The sequence below is a fragment of the Grampus griseus genome, assembly GCF_964374135.1.
Source record: "Grampus griseus genome assembly, chromosome: 12".
Classification (NCBI taxonomy): domain Eukaryota; kingdom Metazoa; phylum Chordata; class Mammalia; order Artiodactyla; family Delphinidae; genus Grampus; species Grampus griseus.
This window is the reverse complement of record NC_139006.1, coordinates 17600229-17624139: the sequence shown is the minus strand read 5'-3', so window position 1 is coordinate 17624139 and position 23911 is coordinate 17600229. Positions and strand designations below refer to the sequence as shown.

The window sequence follows — 23911 nt, the reverse complement described above, 5'->3', positions numbered from 1 at the left end:
GAAGGGCTCTCTTGGTGAGGTGTCCATGTGCCCAAGTCACTTACATAAACAACCATGTACGCATATAATTGTGGGTTGGTTTTATAAACATGTGGTGTCCATTGCCGGCATGGATTCTTACCCAGCAGTAGGGACAGCTGTTACATATGCTTAATGACCCCAGCTGCAGACAGATGTGGAGCAGCTTGGCAAGTGTAGGTAGTAGAACTATGGGGCAGGTGCTGTGTGACCTCCAGCAGGTTACTTTATCTCTCTGATCCTTAAGTTTTCCCATCTGTAAAATGGGATACTTAAGCTCATAAATTAATCACATCTGCCAGGCACACTGTATAGCTGTTAGTTCTTTACTCTCCTGACTTGGTCTCAACTTTAAGAACACTTGGAAATTTTCAGCTGTCGCTTTTTAGTGTGTTTATCTGTACATGTGTTGTATCCCCCATGTTATTCTGGTGGGAGGGACACCTCTTACCTCCTCTGACTTGGTGTCCCTCAGAGGACCTGGCCTGGTGCTTCCTAGGCAGGAGGTGTTGGGTGAATAATGCACGGATGATGCCACGAAAGCTTAGGGACATTATTGTTAGTGATGTACTTAGCCTTGTGTGATTGATTAATCAACAGTGTAATGACGTACATTGTAGAAAATGTTGAAGGGGCAGACGGATCTGAAGAGCTTGCCCCACCATCCAGGGCAGTGACTGTGGTATATTTCCCTCTAGCCTGTTTCTTAACATAGCTGATGTCCTTACTGGACTTTGAGCTTGGCATCCCATGGCTTAGATAAGGCAACGTTTGAGCTGTTGGCAGTTTGCCTACCCCCTAACCAAATCAGAGGATGCTCAAGATACTTGGTGGTTCTTCCCCCGAGGGGGCAGTGGAGGGGTGTCAGAATCACCTGTGAACAGCCGTGCTATGGGGGGCAACGTGGCTGTGTGGGGCAAGGAGACAGTTCTCTACATATCGACCCAGGAGGATATGCATGAACTAGAAAAGATTAAACGTATGTGTCTCTGTACAAATAAGTGTTTATATACAGCATACCAAAGAGAGGAAAGTTAGCAGAATATACACCTACCAGGAGAGTGGGAGACATTTTAATGTTACATATTTCTATATTATTTAAAAACTTTTGCACTAAGAAGATACATACGTTCACATTCGCAGACACATACACACACCTGTACAGTCACGCACACCTTTAATTGAGAACAGTAATCAGCCTCCCAGTAGAATCCTCTTCATTTTCCAATTTCTCCTGTTTTCTTTGCAACCTGCATTCTGTTAAGTGCCTTACCTCTTTCTGAAATGGGCTAAGACTCTTCATTTCTCCTAGTAATTTTCCTTATCACATGGAGAAATTTAAAAATATCCTTGTTTTCTGGTCTTCTGGGTGTTTTTCCTTTCCCCAGAGAACTATACAGAATAATATTTATTTCGTTTAGGGAGCAACTAAAAACAGTTTAGTACTTTCCTTGGGTAATTTTTGACTGAAGTCGAATATACACAGCAGTGCACAAATCATTAATGTACAGCCTGGTGAATCTGCACAGGGAATTCCCAAGTGTGACCAACATTCAGATCAAGAAATGACTGCTCTGACCCCTTCTTGAGCCTCTTCCCATCACTACGTCTCCCCCGCCAGAGATAACCAGCCAGTAGCCTGACTTCTAATAGTAGAGATTAGTTTTGTCTATTTTAGAGTTTTGTATAAACTAAAGTATATGGTTTGTACTTTTTTGTGTCAGGCTTTTTTATTCAGCTTGTCATCTTTTTTTTTTAAATACAGCAATGCCCCATCCCACCAATTTCATTAAAGAGTTCATGAAATGTTAAGAGATATATATATATATATATATATATGTAATATGTATGTATATATTAATAGCTTTCCTGAATATAATTCACTTAGCACACCATTCCCCCATTTAAAGTGTACAATTCAGTGCTTATCAGTACAGTAGTCCCCTTTTCTGCAGTTTTGTTTTCTGCAGTCTCAGTTTCCCACAGTCTACCGCAGTCTTAAATGGAAAATTCCAGAAATTTTTAAGTTTAAGCAATTTGTAAGTTTTAAGTTGTGTGCCATCCTGCTCCGTCCTGCCTGGATGTGAATCATCCCTCTGTCCAAGTGTAGCCGCCCGTTAGTCACTTAGCAGTCAGCTCGGTTATCCCATCAACTGTCATGGTGTTGCAGTACTCATGTTAAGTCACCCTTATCTTACTTAATTATGCCCCCAAAGCACAAGTGATGCTGGCAACTCGGACATGCCGAAGAGAAGCTGTCAAGTGCTTCCTTTAAATGAAAAGGTGAAAATTCTTGACTTAATAAGGAAGGGGAAAAAATGTATGCTGAGTTGCTAAGATCTATGGTAAAACCAAGTCTTCTATCCATGAAATTGTGAAGGAGGAGAAAAGAAATGCGTGCTAGTTTTGCTGTCACACCCTAAATTGCAAACATTACGGCCACAGTGAGTGGTAAGTGCCTAGTTAAGACGGAAAAGGCATTAAATTTGTACAGGAAAATATCTTGAGAGCCCACATTCACGTAACTTTTCTTACAGTATACGGCTATAATTGTTCTATTTTGTTATAATTATTGTTAATCTCTTACTGTGCCTAATCTATAAATTAAACTTTATCATAAGTATGTATATATAGGAAAAAACGTAGTATGTATAGGGTTTGGTACTGTCCGTGGTTCCAGGCATCCACTGGGGATTTTGGAACGTACAGCTCATGGATAAGAAGGGACTACTATGTATTCATAGAGTTGTGTAGCCATCATTATGATCATTATGTTTTAGAACATTTGCACCACTCCCACCAAGATACCCATTAGCAGTCACCCCACGTTCCCTCCACCCAAAACCCTTTCCCCTGCCCTAGGCAACCACTAATCTACTTTCTGTCTCTATGGATTGGCATGTTCTGGGTGTTTCCTATCAATGGGATAAATGGAATTTCATACACTATGAGGTCTTTGGGGACGGGCCTCATTCACTCGGCATGCTTTCAAGGTTGATCCGGGTGGTGACAGATATCATTCCTTTTTGTGGCCAAATATGATCCCACTGTGTTTTTGGTTTTTAATGCAGAAAAACATCCTTGTGGAGTATGGACTCCGAAGAATTACGTTCCTGATTGCCCAAGAGGTCAGTCCGATTCTCAGCGCATCTGAGTTTTTCGCATTCTTCAAGACCGGGTGCCATCTGTTTGATGTTTACTCTGTAGATTGGGGTGGAAAAAATCAGTCCCTAGAGAAGAGATGGCTTTCCAAACGATTCATTCTAGAAGTGGACTGGGTTAGGGTTAAAAATCACAGAACAGGTCTATAAATATTTAAATGAGCCTTGCTTGATTTGTCTTTCATATGGATTTCTTTTTGCAGAAAGAATTTCCCAAGTTTTTCACATTCAGAGCAAGAGACGAGGTATGGTGAAGAGCAATGAACTGGTTCTGGCTTCCCTGGGAGATTTGATATTCAGCAAGAATATGGTTCTTAGTCCTTGTGGTGTCCCCATATTCTAGAACATGCAACTTTTGTGTAGATTCCAGCCTTCCTCTGGGCTGGTATTTCCAGTGAGAGCCCCGTGTTGCTCTGTGGAGCTCAGACCCCACGTTTCCCTCCCTTTCAGCCTTCACTACAGGTTTCTGTCTCACCTGGATACTTTTTGTACTTGCCGGTGTAACTCTGTAAGACGGTTCTCCCAACCTCTTTTTCTTTTCTTTTTTTTTTTTTAATATCTTGATTGGAGTATAATTGTTTACAATGTTATGTTAGTTTCTACTGTACAACAAAATGAATCAGCCATACGTATACATATATCCCCATATGCCCTCCCTCTTGCGTCTCCCTCCCACCCTCCCTATCCCACCCCTCTAGGTGGTCACAGAGCACCAAGCTGATCTCCCTGTGCTATGCGGCTGCTTCCCACTAACTATGTATTTTACATTTGGTAGTGTATATATGTCAATGCCACTCTCTCACTTCATCCCAGCTTACCCTTCCCCCTCCCCGTGTCCTCACGTCCATTCTCTACGTCTGCGTCTTTATTCCTGCCCTGCCACTATGTTCATCAGTACCGTTTTTTTAGATTCCATATATATGCGTTAGCGTATGGTATTTGTTTTTCTCTTTCTGACTTACTTCAGTCTGTATGACAGACTCTAGGTCCATCCACCTCACTATAGATAACTCAATTTTGTTCCTTTTTATGGCTGAGTAATATTCTATTGTATATATGTGCCACACCTTCTTTATCCATTCATCTGTCAATGGACATTTGGCCAACCTCTTTTTCTTATGTTCTTCCAGAACAGTGGTTGGCAAACTATGGCTTGCAGGCCAGCCCCCTGTTTTTATAACCACAGTTTGATTGGGATGGAGGCCACACCCATTAATCACTTACTGTCTCCTGTAGCTTTCTCGCTCCAGCAGCTGAATCGAGTACAGTTGGCCCTCCGTGTTCACGGATTCGACATTCGTGGATTCACCCAACCATGGACGGAATCTCCGCAGTTGGTTGTGTCCGCGGATGCAGAACCCGTGGATTCGGAAGGTGGACTGCGGTTGTGACCGACCGTATACTCCATCAGTCCTCTGGCCTTTTAAGAAAAAGTTTGCTCATCCTTATTCTAGAACAGGTGGGCTTGTTCCCAGTACAAATCCAGTCTCCACTAAACAGTATTTTAATCTATCCAAAGCCTTACTTTCCTAGTTAAATGCATCCTTTCTTCAGCTTCTTCATTTTCTCTCCAGTCTCCAGCACTGTCAGTCGCCTCCTTCTGAGGACCGATTTCCACAAGGAAGCTAAGGCTTAGTGACTTCTTGAGAAATACTCTGTGTGGTGGCAGATAGAGAACAGCCCGGTGGTGCCAGCAGGGGCTGGGGACTAGCTGGGCTCCCCTGGGGCCAAGAGGCTTATGCCAGCACAAGGTTCCATGCTCGTGGCTCTCCTCTGGACCATCGCAAAATCCCAAATCTCTTGAGCTCCCAATTAGAGGACATCATGAATGCTTCATTCCTGAGTTCTAAACCTGCAAACACCAGGGATCTGCAGGACAGGGCGTGGATCAAGCAGGCACGCAGCCCCAGTGTCCAACGCCACCTGTGTCTGTGTGTCCATCTGTTTTCTCTCTCTGGTCGGCCCACAGTTTGCAGAAGATCGCATTTACCGTCACTTGGAGCCGGCCCTGGCCTTCCAGCTGGAGCTCAGCCGGTTGCGTAACTTTGACATAACTGCCATGCCCTGTGCCAACCACAAGATGCATTTGTACCTGGGCGCTGCCAGAGTGAAAGAGGGCGCAGAGGTCACGGACCACAGGTTCTTCATCCGCGTCATCATCAGGCATTCAGACCTGATCACCAAGGTAGGATGTCACAGGGTGTTTCTTTCTCCCCCTGAACTTGTCACTCACGTGCTGCCCTTGCCTTCATTGAGTTCCTGCTCTGGGTCAGGCCCTGGGCTGCACTCTGGGGATCTCAGGGTGCACAGGGCACACACAGCCCTGCCCTTGTGACTGACACTCCAGTCTGGGGACGGAGTGGGAGGTGAAAAATGAAGTGGTCTGTTCTCATGGGGCGTCATGTGAATTCTTCCTTCTGTCACAGAGATCTCTCTGCATGAGGAGAGAATTGGGAGGATAGAAAAGAAATATCCTGATTTGTTAAGGGGATTTTTTTGTACTTGCTCATTGCGTGAGAGATCACGTCCCATTGTTTCTTGCATTTAGAAAAGTAATTCATGATTATATTGTGAAGGTTGCAAAAAATACTGAAAATATTTTTTAAAATTAAGGAAAAGGACCAGAATCCTGCCATTCAGGGGTCAGCCCTGTTGGTGACCCTTTCTAGGCCTAATTCCATATATGTATTGGGATTGGGTTGTAGGTGTAATGTTACAGATAGGAGCTCAGGCTGGACAAATCATTTAAAGGCTTTTTTTTTTTTCCCACTGTAGACCTCTTTCCATGTTAATGAAGATGATTTCCTTCATGCAATTCCCTTGCATGGATGTATATCTTGTGTGTGTAATGTTTTTTAACACATCCCCCAGTGATGGATGTTAAGCTAATCAGTGTTTTGCTGCCTCTGTCACCTAGATATTTTAATAGCTTTTATGATTATCCAGGTACGGTAAGGCCGACAGATCAGGAGACAGTTATTATCGAAAAGATGGTTTATTTGTTATCACAGATTCCAAGAGGAGGGGGCATGCTGAGCCGTGGGGGCCACATGGGGAAGCACCAGGGCTGCTCAGGAGGCAGAGGGAGGGGGGATACATGGACAGGAGCCTTTATTGTGGATTCTGCAGGAAGGAATGGGTGAGGCAGGGTGAGCAGGCTTGGGACTGGCTAGCTTGAGTAATTTCAGCAGGCTGTGAGCGTAGGGACTGTCTCTAGTTGTCTGATACCTGGCCCTGGGGTGATTAGGGCCAGTGGATAGTGGCCTGGAGGGTGAGAGCCTGACAAGGAGGTCGTTGGGGTGTGGGGTCTGGATTGGTTGGTTTGCCTGAAACGCATGCTCATGGGTGAGTTGTTTATAAACTCTAGGAATTGGCTAACCCTGGGAGGGACAGTCCCTCCATGGTCAGCCAGGCCCAGCTGTCAAAGCCTCAGAATACAGAAAATAACAGAGGTGCTGAATACACGAGACAGCCTTGGACATCCCGTTACCTCTGGAGGCAGGGCTCTGCTGTCTGACCTGCACGCCTTTTGGAGGAGGGGGATGCTCTCCTTTCCCTTTGACTCTCTGGGCCCTGCGCCCCTGGCCTAGCGGCTGCCCCTCTCCCCCTTTGACAGGAAGCCTCCTTCGAGTACCTGCAGAACGAAGGCGAGCGGCTGCTTCTGGAGGCCATGGATGAGCTGGAGGTGGCGTTCAACAACACCAGCGTGCGCACCGACTGCAACCACATCTTCCTCAACTTCGTGCCCACCGTCATCATGGACCCCTCTAAGGTCTCACCTCTGGGGGTGGGGCTCTCACCAGGCTCCAGGTTCACCTTCACTGGGACCTTCCTGCTTCAGGGTATCGTCTCCTGGTGCTCGAGACCTGAGCTCCAGGATGCGTATGTGCATGTCTGAGCCTCACTTGCTGCAGGTGGAGAACAAACCTTCCATCGATTAATTGTAGAGCCGTTTTTCAGCCACCACCCTTAGGACTGTCCCTAAGGATGTTCCCCCTCCGTGGGCACGCTTCACGTTTCGGAAGACACAGATGCCCAAAATGTCCTTTACAAAACAAAATTTCGTCCTCTCCCTAGTTCCAGGCTCTGTTGGGGGCTGCATGTGGGCGGGGGAAGGGGGGCGAGAACCTGAGGTCCGTGGCTCAGCCATTCTCCATTGGCTGGTTCTTCACGAGCAGGCAGTGTCTGTGGTGGTGATTCTGGATGAAAGAAGTTCTAGTCCATCTGCTTGGCATGTGTGGGGTGCAGAGGCCCATGCTGATTCCCCAACTCCACCAGTTCACATAGTTCCTTGAAGAAGAAAATGCATAGGCTTGGGATGCATGATGGAGAGAAAGACAGGGTAACATAGGGGCACTAGCTCTTACCAGCCTCAGTTTCCACATCTGTCAGTGAGGGACACACATACCAGCCTCTCTGAGTAACGATGGGGACAGAGTGAGATAACGAGCTTACATGCTTAGCGTGATACCTTTGATTATTATCAGCTTAGAGTTAATGGATACATGCTGCGTATTGCTCTGCTATATACACGCAGTGCGTTTTGCATTCAGTGTGTCTCATCTTTCTGTTATAATCAGAGCTAGAACTATTACGAGTGTGCGCGGATGGGTCCTGAAATTGAATTGCTGTGGTATGCCGCAGATTGAGGAGTCAGTGCGGTCCATGGTGATGCGCTACGGCAGCCGGTTGTGGAAACTCCGCGTGCTCCAGGCTGAGGTCAAGATCAACATCCGCCAGACCACCACCGACCGCGCCGTTCCCATCCGCCTGTTCATCACCAACGAGTCAGGCTACTACCTGGACATCAGCCTCTACAAAGAAGTGACCGACCCCAGATCTGGAAACGTAAGGCCGGGCTGGCTCACAGAGGTCAAGTCAAAGTGGAGGCAGGCTGCCCGGAGAGCAAGACGCAGATTAAAATGGCACTTGGAAGCTTTGCTGTGTCAGACTGAGGCTGCTCCTCTGAGTTTTATGATAAACGCATTAGCTTCTGAATCCCAGTTGTTCATTCCTCTGGGAAGGAGATTGAATCCAAAGTTTAATCCAGTCTAGAACCATGTTTGGGATAAGATGTGGAGTATTACGGCTTATTATAATACAGTTCCCAAGTTAGTTCAGTTAGGGAAATGGTATTTTCCCCAACCGTGTTTTGGAATAGACTTTTGTAAAATGAATCAAGTTTCCTATTGTCTACTATATATACATGTAGTGGATTACATGTATATGTATATAATCGTTTTATTTTGAAACACTTAAAGACTCTCAAAAAGTTGCAAAAATAGCACAGAGGAGAAAATTTAGGACAGAGAATACTCATGTACCCTTCACCCAGCTTTCCCCAATGATAGCATCTTTTTTAACCAGAGACATTGTCAAGACAGGAAGTTGACACTGGTCCACTTCCTGTCTTGACAAGTCTATTAACTCAAATGCAGACCTTATTTGGGTTTCACCAATTTTTACATGCACTCTGGTTTGTTTGGGGGTGTGTGTGTGTGTGTGTGTGTGTGTGTGTGTGTGTGTGTGTGTTAGTAGTATGATAATTACAGTTTTGGAGCTGTGTCTCCACATCTGTTTCCCACAGTGGCAGAGAAGAGATTATTCTCCCGGGCACTCACTTTGTTATGTGATATGTGCTATGCTTCCCCTCATTATTGTAGTTGATTTACAATGTTGTGTTAATTTCTGCTATACAGCAGAGTGATTCAGTTATACATATATATACACATTATTTTTTTAATATTCTATTTCATTATGGTTTATCACAGAATACTGAATATAGTTCCCTGTGCTGTACACTAGGACCTTGTTGTTTATCCATTCTATATATAATAGCTTGCACCTACTAACCCCAAACTCCCAGTCCGTCCCTCTCCCACACACCCTCCCCCTTCACAACCACCAGTCTATTCTCTATGCCTGTGAGTCTGTTTCTGTTTCATAAGAGTTCCTTTGTGTCATATGTTAGATTCCACATATAAGTGATATTATATGGTATCTGTCTTTCTCTTTCTGACTTACTTCGCTTAGCATGATAATCCCTAGGTCCATCCATGTTGCTGCAAATGGCATTAGTTCATTCTTTGTTCCGGCTGAGTAGTATTCCCTCATTGCATTTTCACTGAGGACTGGGAAGAAATAGATTGGGCAGGAGTGTGGTTCTCTGAGACTTGCCCTCCTCACTCTCTGTTTTTCTTTCTTTCTGGTCCAGATCATGTTTCACTCCTTCGGCAACAAACAAGGGCCCCAGCACGGGATGCTGATCAATACTCCCTACGTCACCAAGGATCTGCTCCAGGCTAAGCGATTCCAGGCCCAGTCCCTGGGTACCACCTATGTGTATGACTTCCCGGAAATGTTCAGGCAGGCAAGTCCTGAGGCTGAGACTCAGCACTGCCCAGGGTCCCCTTAGGGACTCCACTGGCATCCACACCCCCCATCCTTAGTTACTCTTTTTTTTTTTTTTGGCCACACTGTGCGGCTTGTGGGATCTTAGTTCCCTGACCAGGGATTGAACCTGGGCCCACGGCAGTGAAAGCACCAAGTCTCAACCACCAGGGCACCAGGGAATTCCCCTTAGTTACTCTTCTGAAGACCCCACTCTAAAGAACACAGTATTCGTGAAGGAAAAGAAGCTAATATTGAGAATGACTTCATAGTATATTTTTCTAAAACAAACCTAATTTCATCCCAGTGATAAAAAGGAATATAATATAGAAACTTTGGAAGGTAAAGGAGAATGGAAAGAAGGAAAAAGTGACTCCTTGTTCCACGTACTAAAGACAAATTGTTTACCACTTCCTTCTGGTCTTTTTAGTGCTTATATTAAGTGCTGGCTACATGCCAGGAACCATTCTAAGGGTAGATAGACCATGAGGAAGAGGATGGGGTCACTGCCTTTGAGGACTTTTTGATTTACTTAAAAAAATAATGTTTTATGTTTTTATGATTATTAAATATACACTGGATACAGAAAAATAGGAATAAGCAAATAAAATTTCACTCATAGGTAATCACTTGTCTACCATTGAGGGCTGCAATACCATTTTAGTGTATTTCCTTCAAGTATGCTTTCTATGCCTTTATTTTTTTTACGTAGAAGGGCCTTTCAAGGAGACTGAGCACACTGGCATTGGTGATATGGGTGCCTGTGTACATCTTCTCCATTGCCTTGTGAATGACCTTCATGAAACTGAGGTCGTGGACTTCTACTGTCCGCAGGAAAGCATCAGTGTACTTTAGGCATAGGAGATGCAGGACAGTAGGAAAACCTGCCGTTTAGGGTCAGTAAGGCCTGGGCCTGAGTTCCAAATCTGTCCTTTGCTTCCTGTGTGTCCCTGGGCAAGTTCCTTCACCTCTCTGGGCCTCACTTTCCTCCTCTGTAAAATGAGGCTAATAATATTACCTACTTCCCCAGGTTGTGGTAAGAAATATATATAAAGTATTCAGTAGAATGGAAACTTTTATAATTAAGAATGTCATTGTTTGTATCCTTTTGCCTCAGAAGTCACAGGCCATAAGAATAAGAAACAGACAAATCAGGAATAAATCCATCCACTTTCTTTTAGGTAAAGAAACAGAGTATGGTGGACAACCCATAAATTTGAAAACAGATGAAAATTTCTGAGAAAAATATATCTTATCAAAACTGACTCAAGAAGAAATAGAAAATGTAAATAGATTATAAGCATTAATGAAATTGAATTAATAGTTCAAAAACATCCATCTACTAAAATTGGGCCCAGCCAGGGACTTCCCTGGTGGCACAGTGATTAAGAATCCGCCTGCCAATGCAGGGGACACGGGTTTGAGTCCTGGTCCGGGAAGATCTCACATGCCGCGGAGCAGCTAAGCCTGTGCACCACAACTACTGAGCCTGCGCTCTAGAGCCCTCAAGCCACGACTACTGAAGCCTGCATGCCTAGAGCCCGTGCTCCGCAACGAGAGAAGCCACAGCAATGAGAAGCCTGTGCACAGCAACAAAGAGTAGCCCCCGCTCGCTGCAACTATAGAAAGCCCACGTGCAATGAAGACCCAAAGCAGCCATAAATAAATAAATAAATAAATTTGAAAAAAAGGCATTAATGAAATTGAATTCGTAGGTCAGAAACACCCATCTACTAAAATTGGTCCTAGACAGTTTTACAACAATTGTTGTCAAACCTTCAAGGGACAGATAATTCCCTTTGTATACAAACTGTTTAGAGAATAGAAAAAACAAAGGGAATGCTTCTTAACTCATTTTATCAGGTTATTATTACTTTAATATTAATCCAAGATAAGAACATTAGGAGAAAGGAAGTTTATTGTCTCATTTATGAACACGGACACGAATCATAATTAAAATATTAGCAAATGAAACCCAGTAATGATTTTTTAAAAAAAATTTAGACTAAGTAGTATTTATCTTGTGACAGCTTGTATGGTATTAGGAAGTCTATAGTTTACCATGTTAATAGATTAAGAACGAACTTAAATTTCTCAATAGGTGCAAAAAATGTATTTGAAAAGATAATATCTATTTATAATAAAAGCTTTTAATAAACTAGGACTAGAAGGGGATTTTTTTTTAAATTTATTTCTGGCTGCATCAGGTCTTCGTTGCTGCACGTGGGCTTTCTCTAGTTGCAGCAAGCAGGGGCTACTCTTCGTTGTGGTGTGCAGACTTCTCCTTGCGGTGGCTTCTCTTGTTGCGGAGCATGGGTTGTAGGCACATGGGCTTCAGTAGTTGTGGCACGCAGGCTCAGTAGTTGTGGCTCACGGGCTGTAGAGTACACCCTCAGTAGTTATGACGCATAGGCTTAGTTGCTCTGCAGCATGTGGGGTCTTCCCGGACCAGGGCTCAAACCCGTGTCCCCAGCATTGGCAGGGGGATTCTTAACCACTGTGCCACCAGGGAAGCCTCGAATTTGTTTATTTTGATAAAAGACATCCACCTAAAATTAATAGCAGCTAATGGTGAAATGTTAGAAGTATTCGCTTCAAAGATAGGTACAGATAGAAATATCCATTAACACCCCTTCTATTCAACTTTTTTTACTAGAGTTCTTGGCCAATGCAAAAATATGAGAAAAAGAAATAAAAGGTATAAAGACTAGAAAGAAGGAAGCAAAGTTACGTTTTTCATAGATGATATAAACGCCTATACAAGAAATCCAAGAGAATTTATGGAACCAATTAGATAATACAGCAAGATCGCTAGATACAAGAGCAATATACAAAACTTGATTGTACTCTCATAGACCAGCAATAATTGTAAAATCTAATTGGAAAAAATGCCATTTACAATATTAAGATCAGCTCCAAGTTTAGGGATAAATCAAACAAAAAACATACAAGACCTTTATGGAGGAAATTTTGAAACTTTACGGAAATACTTTAAGCCTAAATAGAGAGATATATCATGCTTATGTATGATGGGAAGGTTCAATATTGTAAAGATAATAGTTCCCCCAAAATTAATACATTCAGTATAATTCTGGAGTTTTGGTGCAACTTAAAAACTCATAGGGAAAGCAAAAGTTCACGAATAGCAAAAACACTTCTGAAAAAGAACAAAATCAGGAGGACTCGTCTTAGCCATCCTTTAAAATAAGTCATTATTTGGGCTTCCCTGGTGGCGCAGTGGTTGAGAGTCCGCCTGCCGATGCAGGGGACGCGGGTTCGTGCCCCGGTCCAGGAAGATCCCACATGCCGCGGAGCAGTTAGGCCCGTGAGCCGTGGCCGCTGAGCCTGCACGTCCGGAGCCTGTGCTCCACAACAGGAGAGGCCACAACAGTGAGAGGCCCACATACCGCAAAAAAAAAAAAAAAAAAAATTAAAAAAAAATAAATAAATAAAAAAGTCATTATTTACTTTCAAGCAGTAGTACGTACTACAGTGTGTAATATTATTGTAACAGAGCTAAACAAATAGACCAATGGAACAGAATAGAGTCTAGAGTCAGACCCACTCACAGACAGAACCTTGATTGAATGCAGAGGTGGGATTCTGAATCAAGGGAATAAATTTCACTAAAAGGTACAAAGAAATTTCTTATCTAATTGGGAAAAAACTTTTTCGATTTCTACCTCATCTGGTGTACAGAAATAAATTTCGAGAGGATTAAAACTGCTCGGAGTGAGTTGAAAGCATAAGCATAGGAAAACCCCATAAATGTGACTATGTTAAAATTTAAAAGTTATTTATGTAAAAGAGAAAAGACAAACCCCAGATTGGGAGAATATGTTTAAATATCTGTTTCCAGCAAGGGGTTAGAGCAATATTATCTGCAGAGCATTTATAAATCCGTTGGAAAAAAAAAAACAAGCAAAACTATAAAAAATATGGGCAAGAGTTATAAATAGGAAATTGACCAAAAGAAAGAGAAACTTACAAGATCAATCAATATATTCTAAGGTGCTCACCTCACTGATAATCAGTGAAGTACCAACCAATATCACAGTACAAAAAAAAAAAAAATCACAGTACAGTTTCACACCCAGCAGATGGGTAAACGTTAAAATATTTGCCAAAGCCAAGTGTGGACAAGTATATGGAGCAAAGGAGCTCTCACACATTCTTACTAGAACTGTAAAACAATTTGACAATATCCAGTAAATCTGAATTTTCACATACCCTATGACCCAGCAATTTCATTCCTAGGTATACACCCATTGAAACACTCATCCGTGTTTATTAAAAAAAAAAAAAAAAGACCATAAAAATGTTGATTACAGCATTGTTGGTGTAGAATTGGAAACCTAAATGTTCCTAAAAAGGGTTATGAATAAATAAATTGTGATATGTTCATATCATGGAAAACTGAACAGCAGGGAAAATGAATAAACCAGAGCTAAATTTATCAATATGGATAAATCTCTCAAATATATTGGAGAACTGGAAAAATAAGTTGTGGAAGAACGTGTCCAGTGCAATACCATTATTTAAAGTATAAGTCATGCAAAATAATGCTATGTTTTTTGGGGGGTTTTATTTTTATTTTATTTATTGTTTTTGGCCGCGTTGGGTCTTTGTTGCTGTGTGCGGGCTTTCTCTAGTGTGGCAAGCGGGGGCTACTTTTTGTTGTGGTGCGTGGGCTTCTCACTGCGGTGGCTTCTCTTGTTGCGGAGCCTGGGTTCTAGGCAGGCGGGCTTCAGTAGTTGTGGTGCACGGGCTCTAGAGCACAGGCTCAGTAGTTATGGCACACGGGCTTAGGTGCTCCGTGGCATGTGGGATCTTCCCGGACCAGGGCTTGAACCCGTGTCCCCTGCTTTGGCAGGCGGATTCCCAACCACTGTGCCACCAGGGAAGCCCAATGCTATGTTTTAAATGTCTGCACATATGATGAAATAAAAATGTAAAAGCATACAGAGGACTGATGGACAGTAATTCAGGATAATAGTTACCTGAGGGGAGCAGCGGGGAGGAGGGATGGGAATGGGATGGGGAGGGGTACACCAGGGACTTCAACTGCATTTTTCTTATTTCTTTAAAAAAATCTTAAGCTACTATGGAAAAATTCTGATTTGACAGAGCCATGAGATAGATGCTTGGGTATTTATTTTTCTGCATGTATGCTTTAAATAGTTCGTGATTGAAAGAGAGAGAAAGGAGTAGAAAATGTACTTCCTTACTGATGACTTCAGGTTTTTCTCTTTCCTGTCCTCTCTGTAGGCTCTTTTTAAAATGTGGGGTTCCCCGGACAAGTACCCCAAAGACATCCTGACATATACCGAACTAGTGCTGGACCCGCAGGGCCAGCTGGTGGAGATGAACCGACTTCCTGGAGGAAATGAGGTAAAGAACTGAGTCGCTTTGCTGTACAGGAGAAATGAACACAACATTGTAAATCAACTATACTTCAATAAAATTTAAAAAACACCTCACAGAGCCCAGCCCCTGGCCGGAATCACCCCTTAAAACAATTTCCTCCTGGGGGACTTCCCTGGCCGTCCAGTGGTTAAGACCCTGTACTTCCACTGCAGGGGACATGGGTTCAATCCCTGGTCGGGGTACTTAGGGCCCGCATGCTGTGCAGTGCGGCCAAAAATAAATAAGTTCCTCCTGAAGAAACAAGCCCGTTTTCTTGTGCATTCGTGTCCTCGCCAGGTGGGCATGGTGGCCTTCAAAATGAGGTTTAAGACCCTTGAGTACCCAGAAGGGCGCGACGTTATCCTCATCAGCAATGACATCACCTTCCGGATAGGATCCTTTGGCCTTGGAGAAGACCTTCTGTACCTGCGGGCATCCGAGATGGCCCGGGCAGAGGGCATCCCCAAAATCTACCTCGCTGCCAACAGTGGGGCCCGTATCGGCCTTGCGGAGGAGATCAAACACATGTTCCAGGTGGCTTGGGTGGACCGGGAAGACCCCCACAAGGTACGTCATAAAGCTGGGGTGGCAGTGTGACTGCGCTAAGCTCATGTTGTATTTTCTGTGCGGGTGACAGCACCTCCAAGGGGGCGGACAAAATCTTCTTGCTCTTTGTGTAGACAGCATAGATATCCATAAAGTACATAAACAGGCAGTAAAATTTCATGGGAGCGGGTGACGATTAGGAAAAAAGGTCTAAATGGGATCCTTAGGGGGACAATAATGAAAAAAAGTTATTTTTTATGTAAACACAGAGTTTATACATACTGAGCATCTCTTGGAACGCAGTGCACACCGAGGATGCAAATGTGAATGACAGCGTAATCCCTGGCCTCAGGAAGTTCTTAAAAATCATCCAGGAGACCTAGAGACACCAGCTACCATGAAAGGCAAAATGAATAGAGAAAAGCACACATCTTGTGATGTGAAAATGCAGGGGACAGAGTCATTCTGTGCAACCGGAGCATGAGTTCTCAAGGGGATGGTATTGCCCCCGCCATGGGGGCAAAAATGATTCTTTTCATGTAAAAAGCATACACACACACATATATGTATACATATATACACACATAAACAATATATCTACAATAAAATTTTATTGGTGGGGGGTGGGGGGGGGTTGGCATTAAGAAAAAAAAGCTCCGTAGGGGAAAGAGAATGAAAAGATGATTAAAAAACATTAAATCAGAGAGCCCAGGAAGAAAGTGAGGTTGTATTGTAAGGACCAGTGGAAAGCACAGAGCAGACCTTCAGTTTATTACTGTTACTAACATGGTATTAACATCAGACAGGTGACTGTATTATTAACATGGTGTTATTAACACCCCCGCCGCCACCCACCCAAACCAGTGTTGACGTTAAAACAAACCAGTGGCTGTTGAGTGCAGGAAGCTGGACTCATAGCCTTACTGAAGTATATATTTTTAAGGGAATTAAATACCTGTACCTGACTCCCCAAGACTACACCACAGTCAGCTCCCTGAACTCCGTCCATTGTAAACACGTGGAGGAAGAAGGAGAATCCAGGTAAATAACTGACCAGGCAGCGCCTTCATTTTGCCTGTGGTTAATTTCAGCTACTCCCAGGGGAATCTGCCTCTTCGCCTCTGGGCTTATGACAGTATATCAAGCAGGTGGTAGCGTTTGTACAATGGGACCCCCGAGCTCCACTGGGGGCACTGATAGCTCAGACACCTGGGGCATCCTTTAGGGTGAGCCCATCCTTGTCATCCCCAAATGAGGCACGCCCTTCGCAAAAATACCACATCATGCAAGGAGAATTAGGTTGGATTCCCATAGTGTCCCCAGAGCTGCAGGTTCACATTTTGTGACCAAATTAGCCAGACTGACTCAGCGGTGACTTGGTGAGCTGGGAAGATGCCGGGGGGCCTGCTTCGTGAGAACGTCAAGGGCAATACCGGCTTGTGGGTTGTGGGTTTTTAAAATCAGGTTCTGATTTAAATCAGAATTTCCCAGGCTGAGTTTCCTGGAATGTTAGTTGGTGATTTGGGAGGATGGGAGGGAGTGAAAATTTTCCGTAGTCAAGTAAGTTTGGGAAACACTGGGTTAAATGAGATCCAACAAGCATCTTTATCGCAGGCCTTCTCAGAACATTTAATGCACTGAAATGCCATGTGAATCCCTAATGGGTTAGGCTGTACAGTGTACTTATATGGCCATGGAATCTTGACTGATTGACTGGTTATGAACCACGTAGCTTCTCCTTGTATACCCCCATGTCTCTGTAGACCAAAGGCTATTCTAGATTGCTTCTGGAGGAATGCAGGGTGGGGTGCCATTTCATTAGGACAGCCTCTGAATAGGCAAACTTTATCTTTGGTTGGAGGGGTGATGATTATCGATGCTGTACTTGCCCTTCTAGAAACTTTAGGGCCAGTCATCAGGGGCCTAGACCCCTGCCTTCATCTCACCTCCAGCTGCTTTATCACCTTCCAATCCCTCACCTTGCTTAGCCTTCCTTCCTCGGGTCCTTGGGAAACGCATCAGCCTTGGATTTTTCTGGGCTAGAGCTCGGTGTTTAACTCGCATTTGGTTCTTGAAGGTATGTCATCACGGATATCATTGGGAAGGAGGATGGCCTGGGCGTAGAGAACCTGAGGGGCTCAGGCATGATTGCTGGGGAGACCTCCCTGGATTATGATGAGATTGTCACCATCAGCTTGGTGAGTCCCCTCCTATTTTCTTTTCCGTCTCAACTTTTTATTATAGAAACTTTCAAATAGTCAAGAAAGCAAAGAGAATTGCTAATGAGCCCTATGTAGTCATCACCAGCTCCAACAATTATCAACGTGTAACCATTCCTATGTCCCCAGTCCCTCTGCCCCCCTGTTCTGGAATATTTTAAAGCAAACTCCGCTTATATCTTTCCATCTGTAAGTACCCCAATGTGGATCTTGACTAGATTAATTTTTTAAAAACATAACCATGGTACTGTTACACCCAACAGTATCAGTGGCAATTCTTTAATATCATCAGAACACAGTTTGGGTTCAGTTTGAAGTGTTATCTCAAAAATATCTTGTTAAGAGTTGGTTGGTTTGGGCTTCCCTGGTGGCGCAGTGGTTGGGAGTCCGCCTGCCGATGCAGGGGACGCGGGTTCGTGCCCCGGTCCGGGAGGATCCCACGCGCCGCGGAGCGGCTGGGCCCGTGAGCCATGGCCGCTGAGCCTGCGCGTCCGGAGCCTGTGCTCCGCAATGGGAGAGGCTCCAACAGTGAGAGGCCCACGTACGGCAAAGAAAAAAAAAAAAGAGTTGGTTGGTTTGAATCAGGGGCCAATCACCTCTTATTTAAAAGGTACCGAGTATTTAGAAGAACTTTTGTCCGATTTTAACTGTTGCTAAATGACTCTCTTCCCGCTCCCCAGTTTGGCCTTTTCAAAAATATTTTCTGTTTCTGGTAGAGTCGTAGTAATAGTACTTTTCAATGGTAAACTGTCCCTCAAGATACGATTTTTACCGTCAGTGTTGTATCTTCAGTTTCCAAGGTGGAAGATGTTGGCCATGAGTGTCTTCCTTAGGCTTGTTTTCTAGATGTCATTTAAATATGTTTCATATATATTTCAAAATAAAAAGATTTATGCATATATTTACGTATTCCAAAATATTTTTATTTTGAAGGATATAAAAAGATATGTATATCTTTATATATTCCAAAAATATATAAACATATATGTATCTTTTATTTATATATATACAGACAGGCACACCTCAGAGATGTTGCAGGTTTGGTTCCAGACCTCTACCATAAAACAAATGTTGCAATAAAGTGGATATAGCAATAAACGTCACACAGATTTTTTGGTTTCTCAGTCCATGTAAAAGTTATGTTTACACTATATTGTAGTCTATTAAGTGTGCAATAGCATTAATGTCTTTTTTAAATGTACACACCTTAATTAAAAAATCCTTTATTGCTAGAAAATGCTAACCGTCATCTGACACACGGGGTTGCCAGAAACCTTTAAGTTTGTTATTAAAAAAAAAAAAAGCAATATCTGTGAAGTGCAATAAAACGAGATCTGCCTGTATGTCTTTTTATTTTTTTATTTATTTATTTTTGTGTGTGTGTATGTCTTTTTATTTTGAAATAGTTTAGGACACACCAGATATGAGATAGCATAGGCAGGTCCTATGTACCCATCACCCAGCTTCCCCCATGACAGTAAAACCATCGGACGTGATCGACATTGACGTTGACACAATACTGTTAACTCAGTACAGACCTCGCTCGGATTTTTCCAGTTTCACACGCCCTCCTAGGCCTCCTTTGGTTGTGTGAACGGCTGCAATGTCTCAGGAGTGACCAAGCTCAGAAGAGCCGCAGACATGCCTCTTGAACCAGAACAAGAACAGAACCAGAACATTCCACTTCCGCTGTCTTTACAACACTCTTCTTTGCTAACCCCATTCTTTCTGGTTAGGAGGCCGAGGTCAGGCACCCTGAAGGAAGGCTTGTGTCACGCTGTTTGGCCTCCAATCAGGTTGCCAGTGGCCAAGCTTAGCTTCCGTTGGTGCCCAGCGGGTCCCTGGGCTGTCCCCACTGTGGGAGGTGGGGCACGTGGCCCTGGGGAATGCAGGAGGGATCCTGTCTCCACAGGTGACCTGTCGAGCCCTTGGGATCGGCGCCTACCTGGTGAGGCTGGGCCAGCGAGTGATCCAGGTGGAGAATTCCCACATCATCCTGACAGGGGCAATGGCTCTCAACAAGGTGACCTTGAAGGGGCCACTGGGGAGTGGACATGTAGGGGCGGGGTAGGGGAGGGGTCATTTTAACTTTCCCAGTGTCCCTGATGGGGGATTTTTCTCAACATGAAACCAGTTTCATGCCTACTGATGTAAGAGCTGTTTTTCCATTTTGAAGTTATATGGGCCTCTTATGAGCCAAAAAAAATACGTGCATATATTAGGCTCTTCTGGTGGAACTAACTCTGTATTACTGTAATTTAAATTTTTAAATATTTTTGAAATGTTAAAAATTATTAAAATGGCATTACCCATTGCAGAAAATTGGAAAAAGACCCCCCAAAAAGTAATTTTGCTCCTACTATAATTTTGGTGTATTTTCCTCTCGTCTTATATCTTAACATGGTTAGACTCCTAGTGAGTACAGTTTCATTCGACATTTTTCACTGTATTAAAATGCTTTCCACATTGCCGTAAGGCCTCCATAACATAATATCTGCTAAAACCCCACTGAGGGTCTCAAAGTCCGGCCCCTGAACCGGCAGCATCACCTGGGATCACATAAAAATGCAAATTCTCAGGCCACACTGCAGACCTGCTGCATCAGAAATGTTAGGTAGGGTTTTGCTTTGGAGTTGACTAGAGTAATCAGCTGGATCACTGGTTCTCAAATTGTGCTACATGTTGGAATTTTCTGGAAGTTAAAAAAGAAAATACCAAAGATTCTGATGTAATAGGTCTGGGTACAGCCGGGGCATCGGGACTTTTGAAAGCTCCCAGATGATTCTAACATGCAACCAGGGTTGAGGACCACTGAGGGAGATGACTTCCGAACAGGTGGAAGGGCCCCGGGCCGGGCAGAACCTTGCTAACCCTGCCATGTCAAAGCAGGTCCTGGGCAGAGAGGTTTACACATCCAACAACCAGCTGGGCGGCGTGCAGATCATGCATTACAATGGTGTCTCCCATGTCACCGTGCCGGATGACTTCGAGGGTGTTTGTACCATCCTGGAGTGGCTGTCCTATATGCCAAAGGTGCAGTATCCCCCCCTGCAGCTAAGAGCCTGGAAGACTCTGTTGTCAAGTTCATTTGCCAGGTGGTGTGGGAAACAGGGAGCACTAAAGATGTGTCTGGGTTTAATTTTTCTTTACTCCTCCCTCCTTCCCTCTCTGATACCAAGCCCTGTACTTGCTGTTCTTTGCTTTTTTTAAAATGCCACTGTAAGGATGCTCTCTGTCAATCCTTTAGAAAGAGGTGGCAATTTCAGTGTGGGTGGACATGTGTTAAATGTGGAATGATGTATTTAATGAATTTAAAAACAAAATAGAGTTCTTACAACTCCTACACCAAGACCAAGATTTAAGAGTCATCACTAATATTTGCTGAGCACTTACTAAAGCCATTATGTGAAGCCCTTTATCTTCATGATGTTGTTAAATCCTCACAACAGCCCTATCGGAGAGCTGCTATTATTATTACCACTTTACAGATAAGGAAATTGAGATTTAAAGAAATTCAGTACCTTGTCCAAGGTAATATAGCCAGTAAGTGGGTGGAAACAAGCCTCTAAAATGCACATGCCATCCTGTATGACAGTTACTAGCAAACTAATTACCCTGAGATAATACAGCTAGAATTTTACACACAAGGTGCTTTGAATTTTAATGCCAAACATCAACAACTTTAATATTTATTTTTAAATCTTTGTTTGTTAATCCCACAACTCAGAAAGTTAATTGCTAAATATCCTCTTTATACCCAGGGAAATAGTTTATACTATTTACAAAAAAATAATTTACAAAAAAATAAGTTTTTGTAATAATAATTACAAAATAATTTACAAAAAAAATCACCTCTGTACTATTTCCGTGTCATTGTAAATTCTCTAAGGGAATAGTCGATGGTTGGTGCCTGAACAAACAGAATAAAAGGCTGTTCTCGAACAACAACAAAAACTAGGTGGCATTTCCTCTCATCAAAAGAGGTAACATTGGACAACAGAGAATCCTCAAGCTTTGCAGTCAGGCTCGATTTGATTCTTGGCTTCCTCCTCCATAGTAATGAGGCCTCAGGACCATCTCTTAATCTTCCTGAGCCTCGGTTTCCTCATCTGTGAAATGGGAGTAACAATAGCACCCACCCCAGGGTGTTATCATGATGGTTAAGTGACATGATGTGTAGAGCCCGGCGCTTACTAGCCCCCCCTCACCAAATGCTACTCATAAATGTGATGATGAGCTATTTGGGGTTGAGCTTCTGTCACGTAACCAGGCATCACCACCAGAGGAGGAGAGGAGGGCAAAGAGCAGGCTGCAGACGTTACTGACAAGCACAGAGGACTGAGTTGGAGACCTGGCTTTCTTTTCTAGGATAATCGCAGCCCTGTCCCAATCATCACACCCACTGACCCCATTGACAGAGAGATTGAATTCCAACCATCTCGCTCACCCTATGACCCCCGGTGGTTGCTTGCAGGAAGGCCTCACCCAAGTAAGTCCTAAAGGGCTTTGCCTGAGACCTGGGTCTTGGGGCTTCTTTTCTGCACCTGGGATAAAGGAACGTGTCGATAGAAGCACCGTTACTTGGTCAGATATCCCAGAGGGATACACCTGAGATCAAATACAAAGGGGGTGGAGGAATGGAGATTTTTCTCTAAGCTTTTCCTGAGCTATTGACCAAGAAGGGGTGGAAACAGCCTCCGGTTTCTGGAGCTGATGGATGGAGGTGAAGGGTAGCAGAGGTCATGGCCTCCCTCCCCAAATTTCCCCAAATGTGGTTACATAGGTGGAAACTCTGGTGCTGTGACATCAGGGTTTCAAAGAGAAGAATGCTTCTCTCTCTCTCTTTCTTTCTTTTTCTATTTGGCTAAACCTAATAAGGTAATTCTCCATGAGTTTACTCAGGACGAGCAACTTAGCCTCTTCTGTCCCCACGTTTGCAGATTCACGTGGATAGATGTGCACGCACATGTTCAAACACCGCCGTGTGCACCCACATGCTTTCACACACACAATTCTTTCTCTCTCGCTTTCTCTTTCTCTCTCTCTCTCTCTCTCTCTCTCTGAAAGGGACAGGTAGGCCTCCTGGAAGGATTTGATTACATTCGGAGCAACCAGAACAGGAAAGCTGAGCCGCCCCTGTTACCACAATCCCGAGTCTAGAATTTCACACGCTGTCCCCTTTAGAACTTGGCCTCCCCACCCAGCTTTGTGGGGCAGGGGACGTGCTGCCAGGAGCGTGCCAGGTCTTGCCAGCAGAAGAAGCCCCAGGCCCTGCTTCTCCCTCTGCCATTTCTCTTGGGCTCTCTCGCCTGCGAGCACTGGCTTTATCTTGATTTAAAAAACGCCTGATACATTACTGACAGTTTTCTCCAGCTAGTCGGGCCAGCCCCCAGGCAGACACTGAGGCTGGGCTGCTTTGTTCCCAGAAGCCCAACCTCCCGCTCCTGCAACTTGAGATCTCTCGTGCTACCTGGCACCTCGTGTCCAAACTGCAGTCATTTACACCGTGGTGTGGATTCCTGGCCCCACGTCCTCTCCAGGGATGGCTGCAATTGACATCATCATATTCATTCTCTCTCTCTCTCTCTCTCTCTCTTTCTCTCTCTCAAATTGAACACTTTCTTCCCAGTTAAATGGTTTTGAAGCTGCAGCCACCATGTCAGGGATGAGTTTTTGGGGGCAGGTGGTCCCTTCTTGAAATCCTACCTTCCGAAAGCATCCATCAGCTCTCTTTGCCTCTTGGGAAGAAAAGGCAGAGATGGTGATTAGGGTCTCCTTGTCTTTGGCCTTGACAGGAGTTGATGTATATAGTTGGATGTTCTATATGGACTGAATTCCTGACTTGCTGTATTTTTTGCAGCCCTGGTTTTGTGTGTTGGGGGGCGGGGGAAGGGTCGGTATCTGTGTAGTTTTCCAGGAAAAAAGGTATTTGGGCTGTCAAGGTCAGGCTGTCCTTAGAGAGACGGGAGAGCAGTCAGCTCCTCCAGGCGGCTGCTGGGGGGCCCTTATCAACCCAGCCCCTGGCCTGGACTTCTGCCCTTCTGCCCACAGCCCTGAAGGGATCCTGGCAGAGTGGATTCTTCGACCAGGGCAGTTTCAAGGAAATCATGGTGCCCTGGGCCCAGACCGTGGTCACGGGACGAGCAAGGTAACCCTGAGGATGGGGCAGGC

General features: G+C 44.2%; 1 protein-coding gene across 3 annotated transcripts in view; it reads left to right on the top strand.

Annotated features, from left to right (window-relative positions):
• Positions 1 to 23911, top strand: part of ACACB (acetyl-CoA carboxylase beta) — a 106376-nt gene that overhangs the window by 70722 nt on the left and 11743 nt on the right. For 2 of the 3 annotated variants that reach the window (XM_082667567.1, XM_082667568.1), the window contains exons 32-45: positions 3090 to 3146; positions 3383 to 3424; positions 5149 to 5364; positions 6796 to 6951; positions 7824 to 8027; positions 9394 to 9549; positions 14838 to 14960; positions 15273 to 15542; positions 16465 to 16562; positions 17599 to 17719; positions 19653 to 19763; positions 20630 to 20773; positions 22109 to 22229; positions 23792 to 23888. In XM_082667567.1, the coding sequence (XP_082523693.1) occupies positions 3090 to 3146; positions 3383 to 3424; positions 5149 to 5364; positions 6796 to 6951; positions 7824 to 8027; positions 9394 to 9549; positions 14838 to 14960; positions 15273 to 15542; positions 16465 to 16562; positions 17599 to 17719; positions 19653 to 19763; positions 20630 to 20773; positions 22109 to 22229; positions 23792 to 23888 (1916 nt within the window). The other variant, XM_082667569.1, reaches the window with a different exon arrangement.